Source organism: Harpia harpyja, chromosome 7, assembly GCF_026419915.1.
Source record: "Harpia harpyja isolate bHarHar1 chromosome 7, bHarHar1 primary haplotype, whole genome shotgun sequence".
In the NCBI taxonomy this organism is placed as follows: domain Eukaryota; kingdom Metazoa; phylum Chordata; class Aves; order Accipitriformes; family Accipitridae; genus Harpia; species Harpia harpyja.
Window position 1 is genome coordinate 22,677,593 of NC_068946.1, and position 13,801 is coordinate 22,691,393.

At 38.0% G+C, this 13,801-nt stretch overlaps 1 protein-coding gene across 4 annotated transcripts in view; it reads left to right on the forward strand.

Moving 5' to 3' along the window:
* The window catches only part of MYO1B (myosin IB), a 114,723-nt gene that overhangs the window by 70,604 nt on the left and 30,318 nt on the right, over positions 1–13,801 (forward strand). For all 4 annotated transcript variants that reach the window (XM_052791739.1, XM_052791741.1, XM_052791740.1 and 1 more), the window contains exons 11-14: positions 279–397; positions 1,176–1,262; positions 1,583–1,648; positions 13,518–13,622. In XM_052791739.1, the coding sequence (XP_052647699.1) occupies positions 279–397; positions 1,176–1,262; positions 1,583–1,648; positions 13,518–13,622 (377 nt within the window). The remainder of the gene's footprint in view (positions 1–278; positions 398–1,175; positions 1,263–1,582; positions 1,649–13,517; positions 13,623–13,801) is intronic.

The window sequence follows — 13,801 nt, forward strand, 5'->3', positions numbered from 1 at the left end:
AAAGTAGTCTGTGATAAATGGAAGAAAAGTTTCTTCACAAAAATAACCAGATAGAAAGTGCTTTCAGAACCAGTAACTCTGTTTCCTCATGCTGTGTGCATATTTTTAAAAAACTTTGCTTGGCAGGGTAGGGAGGAGAGAGTATGGATGGGGGGCACTTCTGTTGAAGAAAACCTGTTTGAGGAAAATACTGAACTACTTAAGCTGATAGTTTTGAGGAGGGAAAAGCAATTATGTGAAAGGAGTCATTATATTTACACTCTCCTTTTTTATGCTAGAACTCAAGGAAATCTGCGAGTTGACGGGTATAGACCAGTCTGTATTGGAAAGAGCTTTCAGCTTCCGGACGGTTGAAGCCAAGCAAGAGAAAGTTTCAACAACACTAAATGTGGCTCAGGTAAAAAGAGGTCCTGATTTTAAAGGAAAGAATAATTTTAAATGGCAATTTATTCTACATGACTAAACCATAACTGCCCAAATAAAAACTACAACTAATAGGCTGTACTGAATAAAACATATCACTAGCATAAGTGTGTTTTTTCTTCAGCAGTTTCTAAGTGTTCAAGTATACCGGATGTTTTGGTTTTATGTGTAAATTACCTCAAAAAGATGAGGCATAGGAAAATGTTGCAGAGAATGAAAAAATGAAACAGGTCTGCACAAAACGCATGTCGAAAGTATTGTGGCAGACTGTTTTTGTTTAGAGCAACTGGTGTGATTTCATGTGAGTTGTACACCCCAGGCTGCTGAAAATCTTTTGCTGCCAGTGTGAATTTATCTTTCTGTAGTGCCGCAGAGCCAGTGTCTCATCAGCTCAGGCTAGCAGGGATGTTGTTTCCCTAACCATAGCTGCTCAAGTCCCTTTGCTTAGGATTAGGATGGGGGGGGTGAGTCTTTAGAGGATATCCACATGAGCAGGAAGGGAGACGAAGTGCCCTGATTGTAGCTGCTGTTCCGGCCAGCCTGCAGCCAGGAAGGCAGAGGGGTGCACCAGCAAGCTGCCGATGCTGCCAAAGTGTCCGGGCACCCCTGGTCTGGCTCTGATGCCTGCTTAGGCGGAGGCACTGCTGCCTGAGCCGTTCTCACTCTGTTCATAGCACCTTTAAGATACGTCAGTAACATATAAAGTTTGGGATTAGCCCAGCATTTGTAACATTCTTCTTTCTTCTGTTTAGGCTTATTACGCCCGTGATGCTCTGGCTAAGAATTTATACAGTCGACTGTTCTCTTGGCTTGTTACCAGAATCAATGAGAGCATTAAGGTATCGTTGTTTTGTGCCTGTAAAAAAATCAATAGAAATCCTTTAAATTAAAGTGGACAGTAAAACTGTATTTGCCAATTTCAGGTTTTCCTGGTTGTACACTGTTACACACAGTACAGGTGAATAACTGTATCACAGCTCAACAAATTGCTGTCTGCTCTGTTTTTAAGCTTATGAAAATATTCAGTGTGTTTTGGGAACCCATACTTAACATTTTAGTTTACAAAATTTAACAGCCTCCTTATGAGATACATTAGTTTTCTTCATTCCCAAGTATAAAATATACACATGACTGACTGAATGTTTAATTTTTTTTTAAGGCACAAACAAAAGTGAGAAAGAAGGTAATGGGTGTGCTGGACATCTACGGCTTTGAAATTTTTGAGGTAAGACCTTTATAATGGTAAACATTTAACGTGAGAGCTGTTATTAAAGCTGAATAGAGTAGTTCATGAATTTGTAATCGGAATACATGTAATTTCAATCAAGTGTGTCATTCCTGACAAAAAAACTACTAGAGAAGTAAGCCAAAGAGAGATGTCTTAGCATGTCTGGCAATTGAAACAAAAATTTATGAAAGCCAACTTCTGTTTTTACACCATAGGTAAGTAAATATTTATGATGGGTAAACTAAATATATTTTGTTGTGACGTACATTCTGAGCATAAGAGAAACTCTAGCAGTGTCATTTCTGCCCTGAGGCATTTTGTGGATTTCTTTGAACAAGCTTTGTATCCTTTAAAAAACACAACAAAAACTATACATTTTTTTTCCTGTCAAAATTAAACAAAGAATGATATTCCACTTTGTGTCAATTCACTTAGATAAATATTCTGTACCGATTCCTAGCTAATGATCTGTGGCTCACTGCTGTTTGTTTATGATAGTATTTTTAGACTGGTGGTATTTTGAAAGAAAAACAATCAATGAGGAGTTTTTAATTGGGTTAGAGAACACCAGGAAGAGGGAGTTTTCATAAATCTTATTCTGACAGCTTATTTTAAGAGATTTATAGATCTTGCTTGGAATCTGTATAGTGTTTAAACTAGAAACTCAACTGGGGAGAAAAATCAGTAGGAAACATGCAATCCTTACTCACTTCCCTACATCCTTCTTGAGAATCCAGGGACTGTGTTTAAACTGTGTAGAAGATGGGAATAATCCAGAAAAGAGTAATTATACATGGGAGGGTGGTGTAAGTTTTATTTCAGAAGCATGACATCAAAGTATGTGCAAATCAAAATACCTCTATGAAGAGGAAAAACAAAGCTGATACTTGCTTCAAGGGTTTACTAAGCTAGGTTGTATTGTTTGCATTAAACATAAGAGCATATTTATGAAAATATATTGCAAGCGGTCAGGTGGCTGAATGGAGATCTGGGTGCCAGATCTCTTTGGACCTGGTCCTTGGCATACCTTTAGAAAGCTGGACACTGGAATGGTACTGCTGGCATCTTCAGGCAGGACTCTTGTTTTCACTAGCTCTTTCTTTTATGTTTAATTAAGGATAAACATGTAGGGTGAGGTGGGAGACAGAAGCTTGCACTAACACACAAGCCAACTGAGTAATTGTGTTTGTGGGATGGTGTTCCAGAGACAAGGTTGCTTCTTGCATGTAATTTTCTTTTTTTTGTAGGAGTTCCAACATCTTAGAAGGTCCTAAGTAAGTAGTTAAGTACAGGAGATGTAGTTTTGCAGAAGAAAAATGAAAAAACAAGGCTATTTTCGCTTACCTTTTATAGTGAATTACAGTGTAGCTTTCCCAGTTCATACGAATTCAAACGTTTTAAAATAATATAGGTAGTTATTGTTCACTTCTTTAAATGCTGAGTATTGGTTCTACTGGAAAAGGTGGGAAAGGTTTGCCTTGTGACTTGAGAATCAAATTCATCAGTACATTCATACAAGACGGGACATTTCCTTTCATGATGAGCACTAGCCAAACAGCTTGGTTCAGCATCACAGAAATAATGGAATTATTTCTAAACATTCAAAATGGGAGTCAGGTAGTATGCCAGAAACATACATGGCTTGTACGATACCATATTCTAATTTAAAGATGTTTGAAAAAGAAACTTAATTGATTTAGGTTTCTAGAGGTAACTAGTACAGTTACTGATATTGGGACTACATGGCAGTACTGCAATTCAAAGGGTGAATGATAGAAAAAGAATCCATTAGAAGATCCTGAATCAGCTGTATTTCCAGTACCGCCCACTTAGCCATTCCTGTTTCCAGTGAGGTTAATTTTATAATCAGAAACTGCTGACTTATTCTCAATTGAATCAAAAGCGAAGATATTCTTTCAAGGCAAAACAAAATTAATTTTCTATGCAGCTCTAGTTGGAACAAAAGATGATATTATGTCATAATCCTTAAATTGAGTAAAATAATTCTGTAATGAGCACTGTATAGGCAAAGCATAACTTGTCTTGTGGTTGCTTGAATGAATGTCATGTAGCAAGGTCGAGGAGGATGCCTACCAAATATTTTTATGTTGAGTTTTGTAACAAATGATCGAATCTCACAAAAGTTATTAAAGATTTTGAGAAAATGCTTACAAAAACCAATTATTGTTGAGAATTTAAGTAACCGCAGAAAATACATTGTCTAAAGTTAATGATATTAAAACAATCAATAAATGAATGGAATTTTAACACTGTACAATACTGTAACTCAAGGAAAATTCAATAATGTCATAAGATTTATAGCATAAAAAGTATAGTGGAATTTGGAGTGTTTTGCCATGTGGTACATTTGTAAACACGATGGCTAAACATTTGAAACATTAGCTGAGCTGTAGCTAATGGCAGTAACTATATCCATTGAATTATAAATTACTTAAAACCTCTGACTAAAAATGTGCAGTTCCCTTCTGAACCTAATTCTTAAGTCAGATTTTGATTTTCATGTCTGTTCTTGAAGGTTAGAACTAACATCATCTCTACAAAGAATGTTTTTTGGCAAAAATGTATTTGAAAGACTTCTTCATCTGTAAATTTGTGCATTTAAAACTTGTAAGCTATTTGATATGCTGAAGGTAAAAAGGCCTACTTTATTCATGTTTCTACTGAGGAAGCAGGTAGGTTTATCAGTCGCATATGTTCTTTGACCTAAAGTGTCCTTCCACCTCGGAGACAGAACATATCAAAAAACTTAGAAGGTGTAGTAGGAGTTTTCTATATACATGCTAAACATTTACACATGAAGCTTAATACCATTGAAATAAGTAGCAGGATATGTGTTAACTGAAGGGTGATTATATTAATTTTTTTCCCCCTTTAGTATTACACTTAACCTTAACTCAGGATCACTGAAAGAATAAACTAATGATATTCTAGTTTACCTGTTTTGTCCTGAGATTCTCGCTTAAAAGTTACTGGAATACATTATAGAATAGTCTGCTTCCACTGCAAAAACACTAGTTTGCTAGAGATTTTTGAGGTTTTTGTTTTGTTTCATAATGGGCAGGGCAGACAATATTTCTTGGGCCTTATTCCTTAGATCATTTTACAATTCCTGCTGTAAGAAGAGTAAAGAAATCCAGATTTACCGTTCTGAAAGATCCTACACTTCACCTTCTGATGACAATAGCAGTCTTGTTCTATTATATGCAAATTGAAGCATATATAAACAAGATTTTTTCATCTATTTTTGAAAGATTACTTTATTTACTGTCCACTGTAATTTCTACAGTTTTCTGTAATTTAAACTGAAGCTAAGTTACAAAGTAACTGGAGGTTTCTTGAAACTTAACAAAGGAAGGATACTGATATTGATAATGCTGGCATATAGTCTTTGGGATTTGGTTTCCGCTGGTATTTTTATGAAGCACAAGCCCCACTTTTCAGACAAACCCAAAAGCTATCCAAGAAAGCAGATTTAAGGACTTGGCTGTCCAAAAATTCAGATTAGGGAATGTAAATCTATCGATAATCCTCAGCCTCTGTGGGTTTGGCAGATATCAACAGCAAGCTTGGCTAAACAATCCACAAAATAGGTGCTGTAAAGCTGTGTTTATTTTTGAATCCTGCCATACCCTTTGTGGTAAGCTCTATGCTGGGACTGAATGTTTGAAAGCGAAATGCTGAAATTTTGGGTGTCTCTGTGTGAACTGTGTATGGGCAAGGATTTAGGGACTAGGATTAGTGTGCAAATGGAGGCTACAGGACCGGGTTGGTTGTGTAACGCTGCTTGAGCAATGATTGAAGCCTGACAGCAAATGCTCTGAGTGTGTTTATCCACATTTTTGAGCGGCTGCATGCATAGTCGGTCTGCAGTCTAGACTGTGATTTGAGATGGGGTAGGGTTGATGGTTGGTGGCACAGGGAATTTCAGAACCAGCTTGATTGCAGACTTCTTCAGGTAGGCTTAGGGCTGGTCCCGTTTTATTCCATGTTTGATTCTGTATTTTTGGGCAGAAGCAGTTTCTGCATCTCTGCAAAATGCTGGGGTAGGGTTGTGGAAGGGGTGGGGTTTATGAAAAAGAAATGAAGGCTGTAGAAGGCAAATGACTGAGGGCCTGGCAGGTTTCAACAGAGATGAGCAGAAGACTGGACGTTGTAATTTTATGTTGTGTACATCTCCTGTGTAGATGAGGGCTAGGGTATGTAAAAATGAATGTCATGGAGGAAGTGTGAATATTTCATCCTGCCCAGCCCTCAGAGATAAAAATGTCTGTCTGTGCTAGCTGGCTTAAAGGCTTTATTCTGAATCTTCAGGTGCCACTATGTAGCTGGACCATATAACGAAGCTAATGATTTGGAGTGCAGTTTTATGAAAGTTAAGGCTGCCAAACAAGGCTTATTCTTGAAATTTGCCAGGCTGTAAGAAGACAGTTTGAGAGTGTGAATGCTTTCTGCTCAATCACTTGGTGGAGCAGTTTGTTCCACGTATTTTAGCCTGATGAGAAGTGGGGATCTGCCGGGTATAGAGCTGCAAAAGTAAAGGCTGCAGAAAGAGAGGGACTGTTTCCATTTGGCCCTCAGACATCTGCTGAGGGTTGACCTGATGTGGTATAAATGCCTTGTCTTTGGGGACAGCATCTGACCAACTCCTTTTGCTCCAGGTACACGTGAACATGCAAAGACACGGCAGCATCCATCATATTCTGCATAAAACCCAGCAGTAAATAAAAATACCACCAACAAAAGAGCCAAACAAGCCACCCAGCAGTAAAACCAGGTCCATTTCTCACAGTCTGTGATGCACTTTGATAGTGCTTCTGTTTATTTATGGCAATTAGCTTGTTTCTTGTGTGTAGAAGTCCCTTCTGGTGATGGAAAGAAGCTTGGTCATATTGCATGTGCTACGTAAACTGTGATCTGGACATTGATAAAACGCCAATATCTTTATTGAGGGAATCTGTTAGAAACATGAAGAATGCAGTTTCATAATATTAACATGTTCATAGTTGTGGTAATTACCTGTTTTTAGAGGGAGCTAACCAAATAAGGAGGAGGTAAACATTGAAAATACCGTTCTGAGATGTTTTAAGGCATGAAAAAATTGGGGAGGTATTTCCACTTTTACCATAAATCTATATGACAGCTTGGTCCAGTTGCTGAATAGTTGCTTTGCCTTTTTCTATCCTGTTCATTATATGAGGGAAATTACAGTTGCAGAGCATGCTGAGCTCTGAGAGATTGCTGCTGGCCCAGAGACTTCCCCCCGCTTTCCCCCTCAAGGATGATTTTACTGGAGAAGGGTCTAGTTGTTTGCTAGAATGATGACTTATTAGAGAAAAAAAAAGCATACAGAGAAAATTGGCTTATCAAGATCTTCTTTTATCTTCATCTTTTCATTTTTTTTTTCATTCCTTTAGGCTCTGGGGACCCTTTCTTCATGTCTTGAATTTGGTTCTACCTCAACCATGGATATCTGTTGTTTTGTAGTTGCCTTAATCTCCAGACTGTAATTTCCAGCTGCTTCTTCTAGGCACTCTACCTTGCAACAGATTTCCTTTTCAAAATTGTTCAGCCCTTTTTGGATGCCCATCAGCATATCATACACTGGCAAGTGACAGTGCCAAAATGCGTGCACCTGGCCCTCTATTAAATCTGATCGCACAAGGCAAAGCCCAGTCTAGTGTGAAAGAGGACAACTGAATTTTTAATCTATAATTGATCAACTACATCTGCGGGCAAGTGCTAGGAAAGAGGGGAGCTTTACAGAGAAGGACCTTTGGTTGGACTCCTAGGTGCTATGGAGATTGTAAAATACAGTTAAAGCAGTAATTTCCTTAAGTGCTAGAATGCTCAGAAGCAGAGGTGCATCCCAGGAAGTTAATCACCATTTAATTAATCACATTATAATTTAAGTATTTAGAGAGGCTTATTTTGCAAAACACAGGTTTATGAAGTAAATCCCATAGGCTGGCTCTTTTCAACAGAGGAAATATTTGAAATGCTGGAGCAAATATACACAAATGCTCTGCTTCAGGTTGTGAGAATAACATTTTGCCCTACAGCAGCTATTCCAACTTGGTAGAGGAATGGATATGATTATATAGTAGGTTCTTGCCTATTTGTAATTCCTGTTGTTTCAAGACTGTAATTTATCAGGTTGAGTTTGTTGAAGTGATTGTACCTGGGTTTCCTCACGGATCACACATGCATTGTGTGCACTGGATTCACTGTAGTTTCTTGCCCTCTTAACTCCAAATCTGATTTAGACCTGTGTGTCCAGACACCGCAGCAAGATGGATTTCAGAGTGCCTGGTTCTCTCTACCAGTGCCAGTAGCATCAATAAGGACTGAAGTTGGTTGTGCTATGCAAATATGGAAAATGGATAATCCCTGAAGCTTTGGCATATATCTTTCTTGCTTCCATTAGGTACACTGAAACATGGTTTGATTACATATACGTGGAATATTTATAGTTAAACAGTATGCTTCTCTGGTTCTTTGCCTATAGAGATACTTACACGGAAGCACAGAGCTTACTCTAGTTTACATGAGATATTTTTCAATTAAGTTTGATTACTCGAATGTTTGTATGTGTAAACAGACAAGTAAGGGATAAATATTGATAACATCTTCACTAACTGCAAAAAATTAAAAAAAAAATTTATAACTGGTCATATGTAGCTCATTGCTGTCTAAGATAAAAATAATGTCTTCTTTTATTTTCTTTAAATGCACTTTCCCCATTTTGCTGATTATAATTTTCTAGCATTTATGTTTTTTAGTTTCATCTCATAAACTTGTATGCTTCTGTGGTCATACATAAAAATCCCTATCCCCAGACACCACAGTAGGATATAAATTAAATTTGCTGGTTGGTTTCACCATTCATTCCACCATTCATCTCAGTGAAGCGAGTATGTTGGTCTTTTATCATCATTACTTTTGCCATCTAGTTTTTTCTCTAGGAGCCTCAGTAGTAGTGTAGGGGCCTGATGGAACTACCTGGGATCACCTGCTGATGTTAGGAGGAGGTCAGAGACTTCCAATGCCTGGAGCTGCATTGATGTTGAAAAAAGTTACTTCCTGGGGCTATATGCGTTAGAGCAAAAGCATCAGTCTCTGTATGTCTTTCCGCCCCCTATATAGATCAAAAAGTTCATTTTAATGGCATTGGTTCTTTTGATTTCAACAGACAGTCTCATGACTTGAAATGTATAGGGTTTGTTTTAAAGTATTCTTTTCCTTTAAATACTTCTCATGTATTTTTTCATTTGTATGTGTTCATGTAAGGTATTTGAAAAGGTGTTGCTGAACATCTTTTTGTCAATGTGGTTGTAGACTAAGCAATATGTAGATTTTTTTAACTGGCTCTCAACAAGAACTGGTGTGATGAAAGAGTAAGAAAGAAGATGAAGTATTGAGAAACACCTTGTATAGGTGTGATACTGATGATATAGCTGAGCCTGTAGATATGGATCAACATCATATGCTTGATTTGGGGAAAACAGTGAAAGCAGAGAGGACAGAAGAAAATGGAACACTTAAACCGGGACTTCATTAGGCAGGTGAAAGATAAGAATTTATTCCTACCTACTAGTATGGAAAAGTATGCAGTTTTCAGTTTTAAGTAGGTATCTTGGTTGCCTCAGAGTCACTGGAAATGACTGGAATCTGGGTACTCAAAAGTGAATTTGAATTCTCTATGGCAAGAGAAGGTTAGAAGGTAGCTGTTTTTCATAGGAAAATGCCCTGGTTTAGATATTTTGTGTTTGTAAATCTAATGCAAGAAATTACACTCAGCATCAGCATGTGGAGACATTTCTGCCTGAAACCAATAAGAGACTTTTAGACTAATTTTTTTTTTTTGGACAAAAATATTTTTATTTTGTCTGTTTGCTATTGGTATTTTAGTGGTATAACAATATATAAGGTCAGGAACATCCATATATTTTTCTTCAGATGATTGCATGATACACTACTGGAATCTTCCAAAGAAGAAATGAAGTAAAACATTAAGGAACAAAAAATATTTCCTTAGACTTTCAAGCACCTGTATGTAATTCCTGTAATAGCAGTGGTTCAAAACTAGAACTTTTTATCTTTTCATGGTTGACTCTAACAACCTGAGCAAGTACAATGTCGTGATTTGCTTGTGTATATAAGCATTATATTTTTGCATAGAGCAGAATTTTTTTAGAGTTCAAAAACTTGCTATTCATGAAAAGCCACCCTGATGCCCAGTAGTTTGAAGGTTGATAAAGAATAAAGCTGTATGAGCACGATACCATTATTTATGAATTGAAAAACATGGTGAAGTAGACTTTGATTTTTGTCAGTGAATTTTTCTACTTGTCTAAATTTATTGTTGCACCTGATAAAAGATTGAGAGGATAAGCCAAGGGTGGTTGGTTGATCTGTACCTATAAATTTGACATGACTTTAAGCGTATTTGAGGTGACATTCTGTTTCCCAGCACCTTTAATTTCATTTGAGAGACTGAGTGGTTTTTTCTTCCCCAAAGGTTATATTTTGTATTCCACAGTGATTTCAAAGGCATAGTTTGAAATGCTGCTATAAAAATGCAGGGATTGAAGTGGTGCTTTCAACATTAAAGTAGCAGAATTACAGCCTGGAAGAGAAGCTGACACTTTGGGAAGTGCTGGTCTTAAAAATTTTTTTTCCTAAATTTTCCGAAGAATATTTGAATTTACTAAGTCTTCCTGAAATTTTGGGTCCAACCGTGCTGCTTCTGTGTTGGTCAAAACCCTTTCTGTCGCTTAATGCAAATGGTCAGCGTAAGGAGCAAGTACAGTCTCTGATGGCTGGGTCCTTCAGCCCATTTCTCCTGGATGGATTTAGTGATATGCTATCACTGATATTAATCATTCTCTATTGCCTTATACAAAAAAATGTCAGAAGTCCTTTAGATCCCTTCTAGTTCTGTCATGCTAATTTCTAGAAGCCTTCATTAAAATATTGGGGGACAGTTCAATTGTGAACATTCATCTATGCTTTGTGAAGCCCTCACATAATTAAAAATTATAGATATACAACAAGGAGAATAAATTCACAATCTCTGCTGCCTGCCTTAGATTTGCCCAGAGATAAATACTCAAACTGGTTTTTTCATACAGTGTTTCTTAAAACCTGTAAAAGGAAATGCCTCTTTCTGAAGTGTATTTAATTTACCGAATGTCTTCTGATCTGTTCAGAGTTAAGTGTTTTGAGAATTTTAGTAATTCCAAACATTTTTCCTCATTTTCTTCGCTGTAATTAACTGTTAGCCTTTTGCTCTGTATCGCACATAAAGAACAAAATCGCTACTGCTCTTCAATGACTTTTTCCTGGGATAGCAATTTTCAGTGGCTTGGCAATGTCAAATAGAATTTCATAGCTTAAAGTGAGTGATTTGTGAAGAACTCTGTGGATTTTGGTTTGCCTTTCTTTTGGCAAACCATAAATATCATGGATACGTAGCAAATCAGGAAAGCATCTAGCAATTACTTTAATATATTGTTAATGACCTTTTAGTTAGATGGTTTAGCTGGATTTGCGGTTCAGTTTCCATCCTCTTTTGAAGACGAAGACTGCGCATAATATGTGAACAACAAGTCCGGCAGTCCTTGTAATCATAACAACATGGTCTTTTGGAGAAACAATCTTTCTGCGTTGGGTGGCATGTGCCTGGCAGGAGGATCCAGAGTGTGTTTTACCCTTCCTCTTTGTCAAGGTGATGTGTCAGTTGGGGTCCTTTTACTTCAAACTCAATATATCTGAAGTGATGGCCTTATCTGAGTGCGTCAAATAAACTTTCTCATTATTCCTCTAGTACTCTTTCTTCCCTTCCCCATTCTCCTCTCCCTTTACTGAGATTTGTCTACCTAAGGTTATATATATGGCTTTTTGAGACAAAAGATACATGGTGGTTTAGAGTCGTGGCAATGCAACAATGCTGTTCTGTGTTACACTCTGACGTGCCTCAATCCCTTGGTTTGTTTCATAATGTTTGGATAGTACCTAAAGATACTCATCTACAAAGAAGTAATACATAACATTTATGTAGTACTTCATATTTTCACTGACATACAAATATGAGTCTGATAAAAAGAATGATCTACTTGGTATGCTAAATAAATGCTAATAGATGTATTCTGTGTTGTTATGGAAGTAGTATAAGTACTGACTGCAGTTTATGTAATTTCTTTTTGCAACAGAATGCAGTAAGTATGACTTGTTTGCAGTGCTGATTTTGATGCATGCCAAATTTTAACTTTCTCATCTAGAGCTATGCAAGTTTTGCAATCTCTGATAATTGCAGTTGGTGTGAGGGGCAGAGTTTAATGTGGCTGAGAAAGTTTGGTGATCAGCTATGATTTTGCTTTACCTAAAACTAAAATGATAAAAGTAATCTGTGCTACCTCGGTATTTTCTAATCTGCTTGTGTGTTCTTAATCTCGTTTAGCAACCAGATCCTTAATTTAAACATTTAAATGATTGCAGTTGCCCTTAGTCATAAAAATTCTATCACCATAACTTGAGCTTCACAGGTATTGTATAGCAGACTTATTTGATAGTGTGAAAAGGCATAGTGGTTTATTCTGCAAATTTTCAGGCTTCCTAAATAACCGAAGTGTTCTTGATGACTGGTAACTAAGAAAGGAGAGGAAAAAAAGGTGCGGGGCTCGGGGGGAACCCCAAAGCCGAGAAGAGAAGACCAGCAGCAGCTATCCAAAGTTCCTTTTGATTGCAGTTGTTTCTGCAGATACATGTAAGGAATTGTTACAATATTAATGACTCTTTCAAGCACTGGAAAAAACCAGTGAAGCTGCTCTTCCCTTTTTCTTTGAAAGGGGCATTTTAAACCAGTCCTCAGAACGGGCACCTGGCCTCCAAACTGCACTCATTTAAGATAATGGAGATGAAGTGCTGAACCAGAGCTTTTATGCTGCAGTCCTGGCCCTGGCGGCGTTAGCAGTAAAACTTCAGTTGACTCGAGTGTGCGAGGGCTTTACCTGTGGTATTTAGGGGCTTGCTGCGGCCATCATTTCTGATGCTGACATGTGTCCCTCTGGAAGCGTGCTGCTGTAATGTCACAGCCCTGCTCCTGCAGCTGTGATGGAGTAGGCTGCTGTGGCTGCAGTCACTGACCAGCCATCCTGCTGCCCACCCCTCCTTCTGGGGTCTGCTCCGCTCCCTTCTGCAAAGGGTCACACGCATGCTTGCTCCCTAACCCAGTTTTATATGAATTAGCCTTTTAGAGGATTTTTGGTTGATAAATTTATTTTAATTCCCATAATTTCAGGGGGCAATTACATGAACAGTTTGTTGGCAGGGAGGAGGTGGATTGACCTCTGGAGCCAATAATCTCTTAACCCAGGCTCAGCTGTAACCAGAATAGCAGCTTGGGCCTCGATCTGTAGTGAAATAGGATACTTTGTTGGCTACTGAGTGGAAAAGAGGTAATGCTACTGTCATAATTTCATTTATCAGAACCTTCAGGAGACTACATTTTACATATGGGGACAGATTAGTGCAGGCAAAACTTTTGTTGTTTATTCCCTGACACCACAGGCGCCCTTATGACTTGTCCCAAGGAATCGATACAGAGGCATCATGAATACAACCTACAGAGTTTTTGTCCCCCCCAATGGAGAAAGCCTCAGGGGAGCATTTGGTCTAAAATTTCCAAACTAGTCTCAATAAAATATTACTCCAACCATCACATCACAAAACTGGAAGAAGTAGTTAATAAAGCAGCTTGTTGACTTGCAGCTACTGCAGTAACTTACTCCAGCTGAGTTCCAGGGTGTTTACACAACAGCAAGTGCAAACATGTTTTATCTGGCAGGACAACAGCTTTGAGCAATTCATTATCAACTACTGTAATGAGAAGTTGCAGCAGATCTTCATTGAACTCACCCTCAAAGAAGAGCAGGAGGAATACATCCGAGAGGTAATACTTGAATGGATCTTTCCTTATCCTCTCCTCTTCCCATTGTCCCTGTAAAGATACACAGGCACATGCTGGAATCTCTTCTCAGGTCACTTTTTGACCACAGGCCTGGCACGGAGCACGTTTGTGTAGGACTGCGTGGTAGTTACATGAAGCAAAGAAAGTTGGGTTTGGTTTTG